This window comes from Pangasianodon hypophthalmus, chromosome 18 (genome assembly GCF_027358585.1).
Source record: "Pangasianodon hypophthalmus isolate fPanHyp1 chromosome 18, fPanHyp1.pri, whole genome shotgun sequence".
In the NCBI taxonomy this organism is placed as follows: domain Eukaryota; kingdom Metazoa; phylum Chordata; class Actinopteri; order Siluriformes; family Pangasiidae; genus Pangasianodon; species Pangasianodon hypophthalmus.
Window position 1 is genome coordinate 3,459,700 of NC_069727.1, and position 20,791 is coordinate 3,480,490.

At 39.9% G+C, this 20,791-nt stretch overlaps 1 protein-coding gene across 1 annotated transcript; it reads left to right on the forward strand.

The window, feature by feature from the left end:
• Positions 1-11: 11 nt before the first annotated feature.
• nup37 (nucleoporin 37) lies at positions 12-20,413 on the forward strand. Its single transcript, XM_034313016.2, has 11 exons — positions 12-130; positions 2,821-2,851; positions 2,882-3,051; positions 4,594-4,718; positions 5,852-5,924; positions 9,298-9,392; positions 18,256-18,346; positions 18,604-18,785; positions 19,885-19,935; positions 20,046-20,139; positions 20,223-20,413. Exons 3-11 carry the CDS (start codon positions 2,893-2,895, stop codon positions 20,334-20,336), a joined length of 984 nt encoding a protein of 327 aa, XP_034168907.1. The 5' UTR covers positions 12-130; positions 2,821-2,851; positions 2,882-2,892; the 3' UTR covers positions 20,337-20,413.
• Positions 20,414-20,791: the final 378 nt, after the last annotated feature.

Here is a 20,791-nt window from a genome sequence, read left to right on the forward strand (position 1 = left end):
GTCTTAACCCGGAAGAAAAAACAGCCAACCCGGAAATAAACAATACGATTATTTGAACGTGTTTGCAAGGCGGTTTTTTGACAGGCATGACACTGGAACACGTTCAGGATTTCTGAAAACCTGCATTCAGGTAAATTAGACAAGGTGGTGTAAAATGGAAGAGTTTTATTCTTCAACTCAAATAATTTACGTTAACTAGTTTAATAAGCCGTTATCTTTAGCTGAGGATGCTAACGCTGTGCTGCGCTCGTGCGCTAGTTTGCTCGTTTATTTTTCATATAATTCATCCATTGTTTTTGTTTGTTTCAGATGTGTTTGTGCTATTAATTATCTCAAAATTCGAGTTAGGTCTCATTTTCAGAGTGTTGGTCATGTTGTTTGTGTAAACATTGTATTTAAGGCGCTTTCATTATTGGAGCTGCAAATCACATGTTTCATTACTATCATTCACGCGCTGCTTCGTCCTACGTCATCGTTACTATAGCAACAGCTCATTCACTGGGACTGGTACAGTGGACGCTTCACGGTAACACATTAAAAAAACGTGTGTTGTGTGATTATTAATGTGATTTACAGCTAGTTTTGTGTAAGGAGACGTTTATTTAACACACATGGAAGGAGTCTCCAGTGTCAGCGCTTTGAAGCAGAGTTTCTGCAGTAATTAAAGACAACAGGCTGAGGAGAGAGAGAGAGAGAGAGAGAGGCTGATGAGGGAACGACTGTTTATAGCTGCTGTAATGTAACTGGAACAGGAACTGACTTGTACTGCGGATGTTTCACAGCATTAAAGGAGCAAGAGCTGATTTTTGTAAATTCCTTGTGCAAATAATCTGGAAGATATGTAGAACATGATAAAAAAAAACAATGGATTAGATACAGATAGATAGATAGAGAGTTATATATAGAGAGATAGATGGATAGATTAAGAGAGTTAGAGAGACGGCTAGATAGATAGAGAGAGATAGAAAGAAAGAGGGATGGATGGATAGATAGAGAAAGATGGATATAGAGAGAGAGAAACAGAGAGAGATGGAGAGATAGATCGATAGAGAGACATATTAGAGAGAGATAGATGGATAGATGGATAGAAAGAGAGAGAGGGATGGATAGAGAGAGGTGGATAGAAAGAGAGATAGAGAGACAGACAGAGGGAGATGGATAGAAAGAGGGAGAGATGGATGGATGGATAGATAGAGAGAGAGATCGATTGAGAGACAGATGGAGGGAGAGAGATAGATAGATTAGAGAGAGTTAGATGGATAGAGAGAGAGATAGATAGATGGATGGATGGATAGGGAGAGATGGATAGAAAGAGAGAGAGAGATAGATTAGAGAGTTAAATGGGTAGCGAGAGATAGATGGATGGATGGATAGGGAGAGATGGATAGAAAGAGAGAGAGAGATAGATTAGAGAGTTAAATGGGTAGCGAGAGATAGATGGATGGATGGATAGGGAGAGATGGATAGAAAGAGAGAGAGACAGATGGAGGGAGATAGATAGAGAGAGAGAGAGTGAGAAATAGATGGATTGATGGATAAATTAGAGAGAGAGATGGACAGAGAGATAGATAGATAGAGAGAGAGAGAGAGAGAGAGATTAGAGAGTACTTTATTGTTCTCCAGGGGAAATTTGGTGTCACAACAGCCACAACACAGGAGCAACAGTGAGGATTAAAACTTTAAAAATGTACAATAAACTAAAACACACCACAAAGAAAAGGGAATAAAAACAAACATATAAAGTTATTTATAAACATACAGCCTGAGATTCCTGTACAGATTAACTGTGAAATAGACAACAGGGTGGTTTAAAACTGTACATCACTGTGTGTGATGAGCAGGTGTGGCAGTGTGTGTGTAGAAACGTACAGAAGATAAGAGTGGGTGTGTGTGCGTGCGTGCGTGCGTGTGTGTGTGTGCGCGCGCACGTGTGTGTGTGTGTGTGTGTGTGTGTGTGAGAATGTGTCAGTGACCTTTATTTATTACGCAGTGCTCAGTGTAGTAGTTGGGGATGTAAAGTCAGTAGAGATGTCCATCGTCTCCGATGTCCACACGGCTCTCTCACCCGGCTGTTGTCTCACTGAGACCTTGTTCCAGAGAATCTGCCGTAGTCTAGCGGAGAAGAAGCTTCGCGGAGTGTGTGGCGAGTGTGGCGTGGACGAGGTGTTTGCTGTTGTCCATGATCCTCTCAATTTTGTAGTTAAGCTGTGACTTTAGAAAGTGTATAAAGAAAACCGTGTGGAAAACAGACGTCCAGTCCTGAAGCTTGTTTGTGTTTGGATGCGCCTCCTGTCAGTCAGTTTATAGATCCTGGGGGCGGAGCTTCGTGGATGTGGGCGGGAATTATTCAAATATCAAACCCACCTGGCCGTTAGAGACCTAATCTTGAAAGAAAAAAAAAACTACTCTTACCTAATGCACCTTTACCTTTAAATATAACTAGAAATGGATAAAAAGTGTGTGCTGTTATTTAGTAAATAAAAATAATAATAATCGTTGGCGAATTGCTGTAGTGTAAGAGGAATAAAACACTCCAGGACGTGCTGTTATTGGAAAGTAAACATTTCAGTGGTAACACTAACTCTGCTTCATCACACCACTCTGATGTGTGTGTGATTATTTTTCTGTAACAGCGTGACACGAAGTGCGTTTTATACCTTACATAGTGACATTAGTGAAATTACTAAAGGTGATTCTTGTGAGTTATTTCTTACAGTTTAAACGGATAAAAAGTTATTTAGACTGCAGCTCCTGTTTATTGTTGTGTGTTGTTGTGTATTGATGTGTAAAGATGAATTAATTTTCTCCTTTGTGTTGCAGGTGGAATTGGAGTGGAGTTTTAAGAAGCAGCAGCGGCGGCGGCGGCGTCGGTGTTAAGAGAAGAAGTTCACGATGCAGGAGGAGGCGACGGGTCGCTCAGCCACGTACACGCTGCCCTGTGAAGACCGCGTCCTCGTGGTGGAGTTCAGTCCGTACGACTGCGGCGCCGCCTCCTCGCTCCTCGCCTACGCCGAAAACCAGCACGTGGTGGTGGGAACGTGCCGCTTCAAGGTGAGCTCAGAGGAATACGATTTCGCAGTGTGAGCGTCCAATCAGAGATCAGCTTCATTTCGAATCATTTGACTCTGAATCCTTAAACGTGTGTTCGTGTCAATAAGTTCAAATATTCAGTACAAAAACATATAAATATCCAATAAAATAGATGAACGTAGAAAGAGATACGCAAGTACGTCGTACGTTCAGCTCCAGAAGTATTGGCACCCTTAAAAGGAATGGGGAAAAATATTATATAAAATAAAACATTGCAATAGTTAAAGATTTAAATGCGCAGATACTTTTTTTCTATAATCTTAAAAACCAAGTGACAAAACTATTGGCTCCCTTAATTACTATAAGAAAGTATATGCAATTTGTTTGTGTTTTTTTTTTTTTTTTTTTTTTAAACATTACATTGTATTTATTTATTTGTGGTTTTTGTTTGATTGATTATTTGTTGGTGTAGGTGTCAATAAGAATTCCAGTAGTATAATAGTTGTAAAAATGTTCATTAATCAATATAAATATGCAATAAAACAGAAGACAAAACATGTAGAAAGAGGTACTTTATATATTCACCTCCAGAATTATTGGCACCCTTAAAGAGAAAGCTCAGAAATGATTGTATAAAGCAAACAGTACACTGACTACTTAAACATTTTTACAGAAATACTTTATTTAAATTATATTATTTTCTCTTAAAAAACTGTGGCAAAATGTTTGGCGTCCTTGAAGAATATAAGAAAGTGAATGCAATCTGTCTGACTTTTGTATAAAAATTTTGTATAAATCGATTAAAATATTAACTATCTAATGAAATAAAAAAAGTGTAGTAAGAGGTATGCCACTGCATCATACGTTCAGCTCCAGAATTATTGGCACCCTTAAAAAGGATGGGCAAAAATGACTTGCGCAATAATCAAGATTAATTAATTAACAGTATATTTTTAGAACTATTTGGCAAAAATATTGGCACCCCAAAGAATATAAGACTGTAGATTGAAGATGCCGTCCTTGGGGAGGAAATAAAAATCCTTAAATTCTGCTAAGTACCAGGATATATCTTAGCCTGCCTCTGCCAGGAGGTTATAACCTCGCTCTAAGCGGGTCTTTGAACAAAATAATAACAGCAAACAACTCAGAAGTGATCAGCGTCAATCTCGAGGGAAGTTTCACGCATAAACCTAAGAGTAAATAATAAAGAATAAATAAATAAAGGAGCTTAAAATGTTCTTCATGGAGAGGAACCTATGCAGAAGATCCTTTACAGATGTGTCTAACCTTTGAGTCTAGACTGAGTGCTTTTAATTTCTAAATGAGAGATTTCATCCAAAATGAATCGTGTCGATAAAGATCACTTTATTCTTTTCATCACTGCATGTGAGATAGTTGTTTATTTTCATTTAGGTTTATAAAGGGTGCCAATAATTCTGGAGTCGAATGACTGATTCATGTTGGTTCATATAACGCATAATAAGGTGTGTAGAGCTTGTCTTCTCATGCAGGATTGAATCTGTGTGTGTGTGTGTGTGTGTGTGTGTGTGTGTGTGTGTACAGGAGGAGGACGTGGATGTAGATGGAGTCGAATTCAACGCTCTGCGTGTCTTCATGCACGGCGTTCGTGCCGACGCTCTTGCGTGGAGTCCAGAGTCCAGACTGGACAAGCTGCCTCAGATGATCAGGTACACGCGGCCTTTCTGTAGTTTTACACACGAGGAATCGATTATAAAATAATTATAATGCAGTTATTAGGCGTGTCATCGAGCTGTGTTAATATAGTGATCGTAGTGTCAGCGTAGGCTGCTTTCACACACTTTTATTTAACATCATTATTTTAAAAATATACAAAGCTTTAACCTCTAATCAGTTGCTTTGTAATTGTCATAAAAATCCCGCTGACACTCGCGATATCTCAGAAACGTGTGTTGTGACATCAGTTATCACGATATCAATGTTAAATCACTGTATTCTCCACCTCCACCACTGTTTATACTCAAAAACGTTGGAGTGTGTAAATCTGATTTCTTGTGTTTAGGTTTGGTTTTTATCTTTAATATAAAATGTTATTTTATATTATGTCCCTGGTAATGGGCTGCTTGCACAGACGCATCCGCTTAATAACCAAATATAATAATAACCTTAATAACCACTTCTGCTTCCGTCCGCTATAACGGCAACGGCTCTATTTCACATTTACATTTATATTTATGGCGTTTGGCGGAGGTCCTTATCCAGAGCGACTTACAGAAGTGCTTTGAAGTCTCTATCAATAAATACATTCTGATACTGGTTCGCTAGGTCACAAACTAAGAGTACCATCAGTCCAAAATCTCTGTTAGGGAGGTAATATAGTAACAAGCACTCAGACAATACAAAGTTGTTGTTTTATTTCTTTTTAAAGTGCTAATTTAAGTACTTTAGGAAGAAGTAGGTCTTTAGACGTCGTTTGAAGACTGCCAGTGACTCAGCTGTTCGGACATCTAGGGGAAGTTCATTCCACCACCTTGGTATATAGTCAGACTGTATACTTCATCATACACACACAACTGTGAAGGAAAACAAAAAACCTTGTTTACAGAAACGAGCATCCAAGCTAACGTTAGCTAACACTACGACTTTATTGAAAAAGCGGGCGTTAGATGTTGCTGTCTTGCTGCAGTGCCGGATGTAAACAGTGCAACCGGAGACACCAGATTTCATAACGGAAATACGTCGAAGCCCTGAGTGCAAGTAGCCCATTCAGCAGATCGGAAAATTTAAAAAAAAAATTTAAAAATAGGTTTCATTTTAACATTCGTACCAATTTTGTGTGCAGGTTTTGCACTGCATCGGCCGACCGAAAGCTGCGACTCTTTACTTCAGATCTCCAGAAGCTTGATGAAGTAAAGGTAAGCTGTTTCTCTCTTCCAGGAGTGAAGGCAGTACCTGTGTACTCGCACCCGAAGCCCTGATCGGACTGGAGGAGTGTAACATGGCGAAGTGCGCTAGTGTTTAATTTAGTGTTAATTACTGTTTAATTTATTCCCGTAAACATATTTTTAATATTGCGTACTGAATATTTAAATTCCTGGTTACTACGCAAGCGCATGAAATGAACGAACAGGACGAATAGGTCCATCTTACTCAAAACTCACCGGCGACGCGTTACACTCAGAGCTGTTTTTAACCAAACGCCGAAGAACAGCAACATTATTCTTAACAGCTAATTATTTAATCTGCCTTTCATTTAATTTCACCGCTTTCCTTTTAACTTTGGGACACATTGTGCACTTATTAGAGTGTACACTAGGCTTGTGTGATATAACGATATTATTACACTGCCACGATATCCAGTGACCTTTATACCGATTTTATCATATCATAATTATTATTATTACCGGATTTGCCAACTTTTACGCCTTTTGCGTTATAGTGCTACACAATTTGACATCAGAGTATGATTTATCACTCAAAAATGCTGATGAAACGCTTTTTTTTTTTGTCCTCAGTAAAACAGGAAATGAGATTACCATCATCTGGAATGATTTGCACAGGTGTTTCGAACTCTTCAGTATTAACAGATGCTTCCTGGAAGCCCCGCCCCCTTTCTCCCATCTCACATGCTCTCACGACTTGCGTGGGCGCTCTGGCTTTATTTCGGAGGAAACAGGAAATGTTCCGAGTTCATTAATATAAAAATAACTAACTATATTATGTTAAGAATGTTAACTATATGTATTAGAAATATGGTCCAAAAATGGTCATGGATGAAGATTTTGGACGAAGTGTCGAATCTAACACTTTACAAATAACGTTAATGATAATGATGATGATTAAAAATGTTGTTTTTAATCACTTTATACAAACTATTTTTGTACTGTTATGCACTCTTATGAGTTTTTTTTTTTTTCCTGTTCATTCCTCGCAATTATTTAAAAGTCCAAAATCCAGCTGAGTTTTCGTGATTGTCGCAGTTCCTGACTGCATAGCTTATGATATTATTATGCCTCGCCTAATGTCCTTAAACCTAAAACGGTGGAAATTTCCCTTTTTATGTCTTTTTTTAGGCTATCGGTAATTATCTGGGAAATTGCATCGTTCTGGATGATATTTTAAAATATCGCACGAGCCTAGGGTACACATGAATATGATTAAAGTTCTGCATTACATAACTGCTATTTTCGCTCAGATTTTTTTTGGCTATTACACAAAAGTTGTGCAGGAAATCATTCACGAGCATTCTCCGCGCACTTCACGCTCTGCTACAGTAGTATAGGAATGTAATAAATTCCCTGACAGTAATGCAGCTGCAAATCACAGGTTTATATTAATGCGCTCGTTCTAATGTGGTATCGTTTCTATAGTAACCGCTCGTTCACTGGGACTTGTACGGAGGCGCTCCACATAAACGCCTTTTAAAAAAAAAAACGTGTAATCGCTGATATGTTCTTAAAGTAAGGCAATGTTTATGTAACATCTATGGAAGGAGTCTCCAGTGTCAGCGCTTTGTAACAGCCAGAGGTTAAGCTTTAACTTTAAATTGGGATCTTTAACGCTTTTTAGGGTTTCTGAGTGATGTAATCAGTAAGTGATGTTCCTGTAAATGGATAAAAACTATGACGTGTTGTTCTTTAGTAAATTAAAAATCGTAATCGTTGACAAATTGCTGTGGAATAAGAGGAATAAAGCACTTCAAGACGTGCTGTTATAGGAACAGGAACTCCACTTCACTGACTGCATGACTGTGCTGTTGATTATTTTCCTGTAACAGCACAACGCACAGTGTTTTATTCCTTATATATTGTTCCTTACAAAATTAGTCAAAGTTTTGTGATCTCAACTCCAAGTCCAACTGTGTTCATGTTTTACCCGAGAGTCGTGTAGTCCTGACTTGTACCAGATTTTTTTAATATTAATATCCATGAGTTCGTTAATGATTCAATTGTTTACACTTTAAGGCAGAAAAACGAGCACACAGACAACACAAGATGCACAGTGAGGATTTAAAATGAGAAGCTGATGAAGGATTTGCCATGTGTGCAATATTTTGCTGAAAGATTGTTGTCTTAAACTGTTAAAAATACCACCCAGTGTTCAGATTAGACACAACTCTGACTAGCTGGTTGTTAAAATCGCAGAATTCCTCTCCTCCTCCACCTGAGAGAGGTTCGTTCTCTCGCACTGCTGCGGAATATACAACATGCTTTTACTTAAAATAAAATCTCAGAGCGCAGTCGTGGACCGTGTTTATTTCTGCGGAATAATTTTCGTATGATTATTGAGTTTGACCCCGGGCTGTTTGGTGTCCCATCACAGAAACTGGTGGAATGTTGTTTTTATTTGCACATTATGGGGATTCGAGCATCGCGCAGCATTGTCTATTAGAGACATTTGTGGAATTTAGCATAAAGTCCAAATGCTGTGGGATCATGCGTTTTAAAATATTGGATCTCGTTCCCATCGAGCTTTATTAGATTACAGGGAGAGGGAATGTGATGTTCTGTGTGGAAGGCATTTCTGAAAAAGAACAGGCTGTGACTCCACACCGTGTAAACTGTAAACAGTACGGGTCTGTTTAGGAGACGATTTTTTTCAGTTCTCAAAATGTGTATTAATTTAGCGTGCATTGTGGGCAGCGACTTTAAAAAAAAAACGATTATAAGTTCATGTGGAAGTAACGGAAAAGCGAAAGGGCAGAAAATAATAATAATGAGGCGTTTTCCTGATGGTTTTAGCTGATGAATATTAATAGATATGTGGGTCTGTGGCAGTGATGGCTCAGTGGATAAGGCATCGGGCTACTGATCGAAAGGTCACGAGTTTAAACCCCAGCTCCACCACGCTGCCCTGGAGCAAGACTCTCATCTGCTCAGCTGGATTCTGCCTCAGTTTTAAGTTTTAAGTTGCATCAGCCAAAATGACACTAATGTAAATGTTTTGAATATTAATGAGTGGGCGGTGTTTGTGGAAACAGGAGTAAATGTTTTACAGTCTCACAAATAAACCAAAAAGCCTGAAAATAATAAAATATGTACAGACAGGAAAGACTTGCTGATAGACTTGTCAGACCTCGTTCATGTTTTTTACATCAATTCAACTTTTTTTTTTTTTTTTTCCCCGTAACAAAAACATGCATGCTGAAACGATGTGTAAGGCAGACGCGGCGTCTACGCCGTACCTACGGCTTCTCCGTGTCACCGGGGATTGGGTGGGAAGTGAACTTTCCGCGCGTGTTGTGACTGTCCATATGTGTGCGATTTTCCTGTTTCCTGTGTTGCCTAGGTGATGGAGGGACACACCAGCTACATCAATCACCTCGTATTCGAGCCCACGGAAGGAAAGCAAATAGCATCGGTCAGTGACGATCACACTTGCAGGTCAGTCGAACCCTAAAGCATGACTCTCTCTGTGTGTGTGTGTGTGTGTGTGTGTGTGTGTGTGTGTGTGTGTGTGTGTGTGTGTGTGTGCGCCCTATTGTGTTCTGTTCTCTGTTAATGGTCCAGAAAGTCCTGACCGCGTTTTCCAGCGCGAAACCCGACCCTAAGCACAACACGGCCGCTGTGCGTAAGTGCGAACCCCCGTTTCCTTTAGTAATTGGTTAAACGTGGAAATCCAATCAGCAGCCCAAAGTGTATTTTATTTTTCCTTTCCTTTCCTTTTTTTTTTTTTTTCTTTCCTCCCCTCTCCTCGGTGACTGTTAACAAGCAGCCTAAATCAAGCGCACCCCAGAGGTACGGTGCGGTTTCCTCGCCAGCTCGAGGTAACTTAAGCGAGCGCTCCAGGAGGCTCAGGGCTTCCCTTTTTACGTCAGAGACGTGTAACCGACACACCTGGACGCCGCCGCGCACATTTCCGCCCCCTTTCCTAAGCCGCAAACCAGGAAATTAAGCAGCCGTAATGGCTTCAAGGTGGACGGGGACTGAACCGCTTTCATATAGTCTCATATAGAGAGTCATTTATAGCCAGTTTCTGCAGAGCATCTCAGCTTATAGAGGATCCTGATCATTATAATAGACTCCAGATCAGCATTTTTTAAGCTAATAGCAGATAATTTTGCTTATTTCGTGCATTTATTGCTAAAATACTACAGGACTATTTCAAGCTTGAAATTTGTGAAAATGGCTAAAGACAGATTTTTATAATCTAATATTTGTTCCTTCGTAATCAGGGCTGGGCGATATGACGATAAAATATCGATATCATGACAAATTATGTCGCAATGCACTTTTCTCAAGTCTCTCAGCGTTTTTTTTTTAATAAAATTTTTTAAATTATTCTTTTTTTTAACATTGGAAGATTTGAATTTGTTCCTGAATGTTAAAAATTGTAAAATGATAAAATGAAATTACATAACCCCCCCCCCCCCCCCCCCCAATCTTTTCAATAAATTCAATAAATAAATGAAATAATAAAGTGCAATATATAAGTTAAACAGTTTCATTTTGTATGTAAATAATATTATCATGAAACTCAGCTTCTGTTTTTTCTTATTTTTACTTTTTTTAACACTACTACTTGCTCACAGTTTGTTAGCAAACCTATGCCTTATGATACATATTGTATATCGTAAATATGTCTATAGTATAGTAATATGATATAGTGTTAATATTGTAATATAATATTTTTGTCTTGTACCGCTGCACTGTTGAATTCTGGATTCTGATTGGTCAGAAGGCATTGATTAATCGCAAGTTTATATTAACGCGGTATCGTTTCTATGGTAACGGCTCATTCACGGGGACTCGTACAGCAGACGCTCCACATAAACGGATAAAAAAACAAAATCGCTGTGATCGCTGATGTGGTGAAATGTTCTTATAGTAAGGCGACGTTTGTTTAACATTAAAGGAAGGAGTCTCCAGTGTCAGTAAAGGAGGTGAAGCTGTAACTTTTCCGACATCTTCAGGACAGAGGAGTTTTAAACGCTTTACTTTTTTTTTGTTTTGTTTTTTTTTTTTTTTGGGAGAGTGATAACAGGAACTAGTTTCCCCTGACATTCCATAACATTACATGTAGCTATAATTAATATAAAACATGCTGTGGTACAAGAGGAATAAAACACTCCAGGGCATGCTGCCGTTGGAAAATAATCAACTTCCAGGTGGAAACAGTAACTGATTTTAAGACATTTCTTACTTTAAATGAGTAAAAATACCTTAAAACAAAAAAATAGGCTTCATAGTTGTATATTTTTGTAACCTCTTAATGAGAAATATTAAAGAAAGTGAGCAATATTCAAGAGATATTTACTGATAAAATCACTTTTTATTTTACTTTTTTTTTTTTTTTTGGTGTAAGAGCATTCATTTCTTAATATTATGTAGTACTAGGATGCAGGCAAGAGTGTATATATCGAGCCTTTATAATATTGAGCCTTTATAAGCATGATATTTTCTATTATACGTTACAGAAGAATAAACCGAGCTTTATTGCTTTTATATTAAAGATCAATTTCATTCAGTTTCTGTGATTTTGCTTGATTTGGACGCAGTGTGTTGGTTTAATGGAAGATGGTTGCACTTGCTGGACTCATGTTTTTTTTTCCACGCTGGTCCGTGTGTGTGAGACTCGTGCACTGTATCGGCCGGCTCTATGGTACGTGTGTGTGTGTGTGTGTGTGTGTGTGTGTGTGTGTGCGTGCGTTCCTATCCCTGTTTTTGTTATTCCGCTCTTCAGGATGCCTGTCTCCTCCACTTCATGTCCACTCCAGCATGTGTCTAGACACAGCGCTCTTTCTCACCGTAGCGCTACGCTAATGTTTTGCTACACCCGTCGCCCCGGTGTGTGTTCTCGCTCCTCCTCCTCCTCCTCCTCCTCCTCCTTGCGGCCGCCCTGTTGGTGTTGGTGCAGGTTCAAATGCGAGGTCGGGATGAAAGAGCGAGAATATCAGTCTTTATCACAGTCGGGGGCGAAATGTTCCACAGCGAGCAGATCAGAATTAATCGCGTCGGATATGAACTGGACGAGCTGTCGGGTTGAAAAAGTCTCTGATCTCTGATCGCTTCTCTCTGATGAGCTCGCTGAATGATTTATTCCTCCGGCCCCGTCGTGCACACTTTGATAGCTTTGGTATTCAGCGTGTGATCAAGGGCACGTTGCTATTAGTGCTGACGCTGATGAACGTGTCAGCAGTTTTTGGAACACTCCGAGGGCATTGGAAAGACGCAAACTTTAAACCGGCGTGTGGGAGAGGAGACATCCGCATCCCCGGCCTCAACCTCCGTGTCCCTCTCCGGCCAGAGAAAACATCTCCATCTGCAGAAAGATTTCAATTCTGTCACGTCGTGGAAATGGAGGCGAGGATGAAAAGGAGGGACAGATGTCTTTTTAATTCATCCCACACAACCACAGTGCACTTTTCATTCACATGGTCTCATCTGATCAAAGACGCGGTCGCGTATCTGTGTCTAGACTAGAAGTAACACGGGAGCAATAGAAAAAAGGGGCGTGTCCGCAAAGCCAGGCTTGATTTGAAGTTGTACGCAATGAGACACCAGTCTTCCGATCCAAAAAAATGACAACATCATTCTGCTTCGGCGGTGGACAAATCACACATTCATTAGCTAGCTCACTCGCCAAGTCAAAGCTCCTTGCCTGGAAGTCCAATTAGCTAGCAGCAGCTAACATATGATGAGCTAATTATGTGCATTAATATAGACTGTGGAAAATAAATAAGTAACTGAATCCATGAGAGAAACTGATTTTATGTAGCTGATGTCTTTATGTCTGCGCTGATAAAGCACCATGTTTGTGCGCTCGACAAAGAAAACGGCGGAACGTGTTTGGCTGAATTTTCGGCTATGATCGGTGGTGTTCTCGCATCACACAAAAACATTAGCGTCTCCACTTTTGCATTAAAAATTATAGATAGTTTTTGTGCTGCACTTTATTTAGTAGGCACGAGACAGAATACCGCGATATAAAATACCGGCGCGACGAATTTTGCTTTTCTGAGGTGTATCACGATATTTCCATTTAATATTCATTATGAGCTCTACCTCTTTTTACACACGTCTTACCCAGAAGCACCAGAGTAGTATCCTAGTAGTAGCCTACAGAGCATGACGATTGTGAGTAGGAACCTAACTGCCTCGAAGCATGATTACTTAATAGTCCAAAAAGTTAAGCTACTCGGAAGGAAGTGTTATGACACACGTGTCAAACCCAAGGCGCGCAGCTTCCTTTCATTCGGTCCGCATAAACGTGGAAAAAAATAATACTGAAACAGCTCGTAGTTCACTACTGCTCAACATTTACACACACGTCACAGCAGAATTCACAGCAGATCCGTAGCATTGCCATCTCAGGGAGGTTACCGTAAAACATCGTGTATACGTGAACTCCGGTTTCTACTGCAGCTGGCTTAAAATCCACACCTGTGTGCTGCACTTAATGTGAGTCACACTCACGTCTAAAAACGATTCGGAAGCATGCTGTGTGTTGTGCTGGCAGTGGCGTATCCACAAATTAATTCAGGAGGAATGAGGAAATACACAAAATAAAATCAAGTGCGACACGTTTGTGCATTTCAGGCGGAAGTCAGACAGCAGCAGGAGCGGCGATGACACGACTTTGTTATTTAGCCTAATCATTTAAGGCACAATCTACCTTCAAACCATCTTTCCGTATTAATAATGTTACCATGAAATACATTTATGACACTGAAAAAGACTGACATTACATGTTAATAATAGGAGGAAATTACACCTTCTATTATAAATCCTGATCTACTTTTCTTACAATACAATGTACTGATATTGCAGTGGCTTGATTTGTTGTCATTACAAAATAAACATATTAAAATGTAATATTTTATTTGTGTCAGAATCGCCTCGTGTCAATATTGTAACACAGAAGTGGGAAGCCGGAGCTCGGAATGATGTTATTCTTTACCTCCGCTGTGCTCACAGCAGGGACAAAAGCATGCTTCCACGTTCATCTTTTGTTGAGTCAGCGTTATAGGTAATAACAGGATGATACGTCTGTATGTTGATTGATCTAAAGAAAATACAGTATAACTCATTTAAAGCTAAGAAGTGCGTCTTTGTTTACTTCTGATGCTGTGAGCAGCCATTTTGATTTGCCGTCACTGCCTGAACTCGGAGACGCTCGTAGTTGAGAAGACTACCCCAAGTTCCCGAGTAGAAATTTCGAGCTGAGCAGCCGTTCTCTTTGGCTGTTCCTGATTTGGAGGTTGGGAATCACGAGAACAGGAATCTGAGGCTACCTCCAGGTTTGACGTGCCGATGAAAATGAGCAGTGTGGGAGTACATACGAGAGTGTATCTGAGAAGAAGAGAGTGTATTATCTTGTAATGGACAGGAATGAAAGGATTGTGAGGAAGCTCAGATTTAGAAAAGGGAGATGAAAACCTTTCAACTGATATCATCATTAATGTCACACACTGTTTTTTGCTATAAGTGCTAGGCAATATATTGATATAATGTTGATATCGTGATCAACTGTGTGCCGATACACTTTCCAAAGATATTGTCTGCATCCTGATATCTTTTTATATCATTTTTTTAATGGTTCGTCCAATAACAGTTATAAACTGGGTAGAAAAGCAGCTGATTAGGCATTAAACTTTTGTTTTGAATCTCGTACATTTTCCCCACCACCACCTTTTCGGTGTTCAATTTATTTTTGTAGCCATGAAATAAAAGTGTCGATTCAGCTTTTTATTTAATGCAACACTACTCTTTTACCGGCTGTTTGTTAGCGAAACTATATCTCGTGGTTCATATCGTGTATCGTAGGTATGTATTTAACCACTCAGCCCGTGTTGCGATAAGGAATCAAAGATTTGAGACCAAACACACAGAATGTCCTGCTGATATCGTTTTCATTTTGTCCTAAGGGTGTGCAAACTTTTGCACTCTATACTGTAGCTTTAATGTAAATATATATGTATTGACATGTATTTGCTGATCAGGGTGACCCTGGAAGTAAGTATGTGTGTGTGTGTGTGTGTGTGTGTGTGTGTGTGTGTGTGTGTGTGTGTGTGTGTGTGTGTGTGTGTGTGGGGTGTGGTGTGGCCATGAGCCTCCTTCTGCAGCTCAGCTCAGGGTTCATTCTCGATGCCACCTACAGGCGAGTGATGGAAGCGCAGGTCACTCCAGGGAATTGCTGAGTTGACCGAGTTCATTATTAAAGAGGAAGGCTCACCTGAATGCTGAGTCCTGATGGGAGACATAGTGCTGTTTTTTTTACATTTATTTATTTATTTATTATTTTTTAATGGCCACTCGGTCTGCCTCAGCTTTGTTTCTTTTTTTTTTTTTTTTTTCTCTCTTTTTCTTGTTTTGAGTCTCTGTCTTCCAAGTATGAAATTTGTAGCTGGTTCTTGGCCAGAGTTCACTATTCACACTTATTTGTACATGCGATCATCATTTAAAACATTGATTCTAGAGCTGGCGCTGATCCCATACCCAGGAAAAAAAAAAAAAAAGGTGGATTGGATATCAGTGGAAAACAAAATAGAACGAATTTGATCTGATCCTGTAACAAATATAGGCGGAAATATCAGTACTTCACATTAAAGGAGCCTTTTTTTTTTTTTTTTTGGAAAATATATTTTTTCTTTGACACTGGAAATGTCTACTTATAAAGAGACTTGATTGTACTGTTTATTATATTTATCCTTTATAAGTGATTTATTTATTTATGAACGAGTTTAATTAAATAAGTAATAAATCTACATTTTTTGTTTAAGTTGTATTTTTGTTATGTAATATTTCCTGTTTTTGTTTTTTTTTTTTGTTTTTTTTTAAGTAAAGTTCTTAACTTAAAATCATTTTAAAGCTTAGTAGTTTTTAAAGAAAAAAAAATATCATATGTTTATCGAGATCAAGGTTTCAGTATCAATATCAGAAAGCCGGTCATTATCTCATGAATTGCCGAACATGAAGATGCTGACGCTGGTGTTGCTACATGTCTTTGTCTTATCCTTGAGCTGAGATTAAATAATTATCTCTTTTGGTGTTTGAGAGAACTGGGTCAGTTTTGGTTTGTTTTTTTTCTTTTTTCCTTCCACATTCCCACACCATCGGTTCATTGGTGGTCGTGGTCGGTGGTTTCTGGTGTTGCGTGCGATTGATCTCTTTCGCTTGGCAACAGCGCCGAGCGGAAGCGTTTCAGCCAATGTTTGTGTGTCGTGGTTTGAAATCTCACTCGTGCTGGAGTGCGAAGGTCTGATCAGGTCAAGCACACTGCTGAACGTTGTGCGTAGTGGAGATTCGATCTCTATAACCTCACCTCAGTTTCCTCACCTCTGTTTCACCTTAGGTAGGTGTATGTTCTCTTATCCCTTATATAAATACAAGGGTTTTTTTTTTCTTACATTTGAGCATCCGGTACACGGGAAGTCGTTCACCAAGCGTATTCAGATTCAGAAGACATCGCAAGGAGTACTTTGATGCTGAACCCTTCCCGATGACCTCATCAGTCAGCCGGCAAGAGTTATTCCCGTTTCAATTCCAAGAAAGGCCTGCAACCAGCTTATCCAGTTCAGAGAACTTGTTGTAGCTCTGATGTGGCAAAAGTGTGGTTCCTAATCTTCAGGATCGACCATCTGCTTCATCCAAGTGATTTATTCCATCCATGCACAAGGCCTCTCTCTCTCTGTATCTGTGTTCACTGTGGCCAGGATGTCTTCGTGGCTTCGTGAGAGGCCAAATTAAAGAGCAAGAAAGCCTGTTTTCCTGGGAAGGGAAGCCGGCAAGCCGGCACTGGCAGTCCCAGTCGTCTCTTGGGCACGGATCAAGCTGCAAAAGTTAGGGGATTTATGACATGCAAGAACTCCACGCTCTTGTTAGAGAACACAGTCGTCTTCATAATACCCCAGTGAATGGCTTTTATTGCTCGTTCGTCACTGGGTGCTCAGTGGGGCAGACGCCAAAGAGCTGAACATTTCCACCATCCCAACACACACACACACACACACACACACACACTCACACTCACACTTTACTGTAAGTTATCAGTCTGTCTGAAAGCTTTTTTCCTTTAGAAGCTTAGCTCCTGTCATATTTTTCATCCGTGTTTAAAGCACTTGTCAGAGCCGAAACAACCTCTGAACTTCACATCCGTGCTCAGCGGGTATCAGAGCTCGCAGAGGATATTTCTGACACACAATACCTCATCCACTTCCTTTTGTGTGCTTAATTGGGTGTTTGATTGAGACCATTTTTGACAGCACAGTTCCTTTTTTTTTTTTTTAGGCCTCTGCTTCATTTGGTTTGTTTTTGCTTTGTGTTTTTTTTTTTTTTTTTTTTTTTTTTTTTTTTTTTTTTTTAAAGATTTCCTGTGTGTGTGTGTGTGTGTGTGTGTGTGTGTGTGTGTGGATTTAGAGCACATAAGGACAAAGATGGCTTACTGTCCCAGTTCTGGCTTCTTTTATTTCCTCCGTCTGGCTCGTGTCCTACTCTTGCAATGACTTCTCGTCCTCTTTACGCCACTTTTTGATAGAATTACATTTTGCGCTGGAATGAAATAGAACAATAGATGCAAAAATACAGGTTCTGTTTCACTCCTCCTAACCACCAGGGATACAGAGACTCACCTGGATAGATCCAAGTGACATATGCTGCTAATATCTGCAGTAAAATCCGCTTCCCTTTCTTCTTATCTCCTCACACACATCAGACCACATACACCTTGTGGAGCTTGTGCCTACGGTCAGAGATACAGGTAACCTGTCGTCCAAAGCAGGCGATGGGTTTCTACGATCGCTTCTGAAGTCACGAGTGGTTTTTTTTTTTTTTTTTTTTTTTTATAAACATTTCCAATGTTTTCACATCACCTGCTAGCGTCATGTTGACATTCCACCATCTGCGCGTGGATGAGTGACTGGTTCTCCTTCGCCATACCGCATGCTTTCAACACCAAGCTGAATTCGCAGTTTAACATCTGAGAGGATCTTTCACCATTAGAGGGCACGTGGCAGAAGTTCAGACTGTCAGAGTTCCTAAAGTTCTTTGCTTAACGATAGACATGCTTCTACCGCAACTTTTGAAATGTACAGTAAGACAAGGTCAGGCCTGAGTCAGCGTATTGCACTTTGGCTTCTTGGATGTACTATTGACTTCTTTGAGAGATTTGCGTCATCTTTAGCAGCTTGAATGTCCAGAGAGTCAATTGTAAAGTCAGATCGTTTATTAGGATGCTCGGAGTGTATATTTAGTTAACCTTGAAACTAGAGGCTTAGAAATAATGTGTGGGCTTTTTTTCCTCCTTCAGGATTTGGGATCTGGAAGGGAATGAAACCGTATTGTTACGTCTGTGGTCACCAGGTGTCACTGTGTGCTGGCATCCTGAGGAGGTGTTTAAGGTAAGCTCAAGTACTGTGAGTACCCTCAGTTCAGGCTCAGGATGTTCTCAGTGGAGAGCACACACAACCTTAGCCTAGATATGAATCTTTTCCTGAAGATTGATATAAATAGGATCTAGAGAAAGCTATCAAATATTATATCATAACAATGAGATCTTCATGGCGTCTTCTTTGTTTCTGTCACTAATAAATATACTCAGCTGTTCTATCTAAAAGTACTAAGGATGCTGAGGACCTTTCTGTTTGCTTCCTCCCAGCTGATGGTGGCTGAGAAAAAGGGCACCATACGTTTCTATGATCTCGTCACCCAGCAGGCCATTCTGTCTCTGGACAGCGGGCAGATGCCGCTCATGTCTGCTGACTGGTGCCTCACTAACACCATTAAAGTGGGCGCTGTGGTGGGTAGCGACTGGGTGATCTGGGATATCACACGATCTAGGTAAGAACTCGTTTAGTTTGCTTTTTTTTTTTTTTAAGTAAAAATACGTGTACATTTATGTGACTGTGATAGAGCATGGTACATTTTCTCACGAAATGTTGGCCAAGACCCACCTATTTTCACAGAAAGAGGTCATTTGACTGACATTAAAAAAGGAGCAAGCACAGACATTTTCCAGAGCAAGTTAACAAACCTTCCTCTGTTTCAAACAAAGCAACTCAAATAAGTTTAAAAGACCTAATTCCACAATTTGTTTTCTATCCACCGATTATGTATTGTGTTTCAAAAAGCTCATTGTGTCAAGAGTATTAAGAAGTTTTGCCTGCTGGAAACCAGCACACAAAAGTACATCCACGAAATATCCAAAGAAGTGCAGAGAGATTGCAACCTTCATGATTCTGGAGCTTGTGGCCAGAAAAGTGTACAAAAGGTATTAGACACGTTGTAAGCCGTGGGCGGAGCATCAGAGAGTAACTCGAGCGCATAGTGCCCCGTGAAATCATCAGCGCAGGGTTTGTACGGATGTTTGATGGTCTTTTTCTGAAGTTTTATAATGTACTTAAATTAAACTTCCTGCAGTTCTTGATTTTCTGCATTATAAGTGGAATAAATACCAACGAGTAAATAATAAAAGCATTTCTACTTATGATTTCTGCTTCCTAAAATCACACCTTTACTTTTAAATGTGTCTCAACACACTTAAAGCGCCCAACACACACTTCTGTAATTCTGCAAATGTGGAATTGATATCTTGATTTTTATTATTTTATAATTTTATTATTATGCCTTACAGAATACAGATTATTATTATTCCGCCTTTGTGAACGACAGTAAAATATTAATTACAAATTAAGCAGCAGCTGGATTCATTAAATTCAGAATCCAAACTTGATTTTAAAAACCTCTTTTTTTTCTTTATGCCAAAACCATTTGAACAATTTTGAACGTAAACGCGGCTGTTTGTTGTACAGGAAAGTCTGATTTCTACCTTGAAAGTGATGGAAAATTTGAGTTTAGAAGCTGCACTAACCCTGCTTATAGGAAAGAAATCATAAACCACAGACACCAGGAGATAACCGCATTAATCTTTTTCTAATAGTTATCCTCAGGACAAGAGGCCAGTGCATTTGGACAAAGCACGACTCTTCAGGTAAGCCCGGATGCTTCGCTTCAATTTCTCCTGCTCCTCAAGAGTAAACATCAGCCATGATTATGATCTTCCGTGTATGTATATATATATATATATTCTGCGTCTCTCAGGTGGTCGAGAGCAAATGAAAATCTTTTCGCCACCACCGGCTGTCCGGGAAAGATCAGCAGTCAGTTACTGGTGCATCACCTCAGTCACCCTCAGGTAAGCGTATAGAGTGTGCTTTACTGTGTGTTAAGTGTCAGTATGTCGCACCTCATGCCTCATTCTGTACAATATCATTCCAGCCTGTGATGATTGGCTCGTCAGTCGTGGGCTCGGGTCTAAGCTGGCATAGAACGCTCCCCCTGTGCGTGATCGGTGGAGACCGAAAGCTCTCTTTCTGGATGACCGAGATGTGAGCCAGCTTTTTGTCATGCCTCAAAAGAATGCTTCTATTTTTGCAACTTACTTCTTTAATAAATTTTTTTTTTCCATGCTCATGTGTACTTGCTCCATGTTTTGAGTTGTCCTAGTCAGACAAGACAATGGTTCTTTTTCCTCTTTGCTTTTGTTTCCGCCCCCCCCCCCCCCCCCCCCCCCCCCCCCCTCCGTCTTTCTGCAAAGTGTCATGTCTGTGATGTCCCATTACACTGGAGAGAAGAAGAAAACAATGACCTACTTTCAAATTGCTCCTTTTCACACAGACACACTGTTTAGGTCAGCACGATCTGGGTAAATACTGCCATTTACGCTGAACTTGGACCAATTACTCTTAATCCTTTCAACAGAAACAGAAATCTCAGGGTTTTGTAAAAGCGAAACTAGTAGTGGCATGGTCTGCTATTTCTCGTTCTGTTTCTCATTCACCACAGAA

Excerpts from the sequence above, each read along its gene's own strand:
- nup37 (XM_034313016.2), top strand. The coding sequence starts at position 2,893 with ATGCAGGAGGAGGCGACGGGTCGCTCAGCCACGTACACGCTGCCCTGT. Across the intron at positions 9,393-18,255 it reads AGTGACGATCACACTTGCAG|GATTTGGGATCTGGAAGGGA; the intron begins GTCAGTCGAACC and ends TTCCTCCTTCAG. Across the intron at positions 18,347-18,603 it reads ATCCTGAGGAGGTGTTTAAG|CTGATGGTGGCTGAGAAAAA; the intron begins GTAAGCTCAAGT and ends GCTTCCTCCCAG.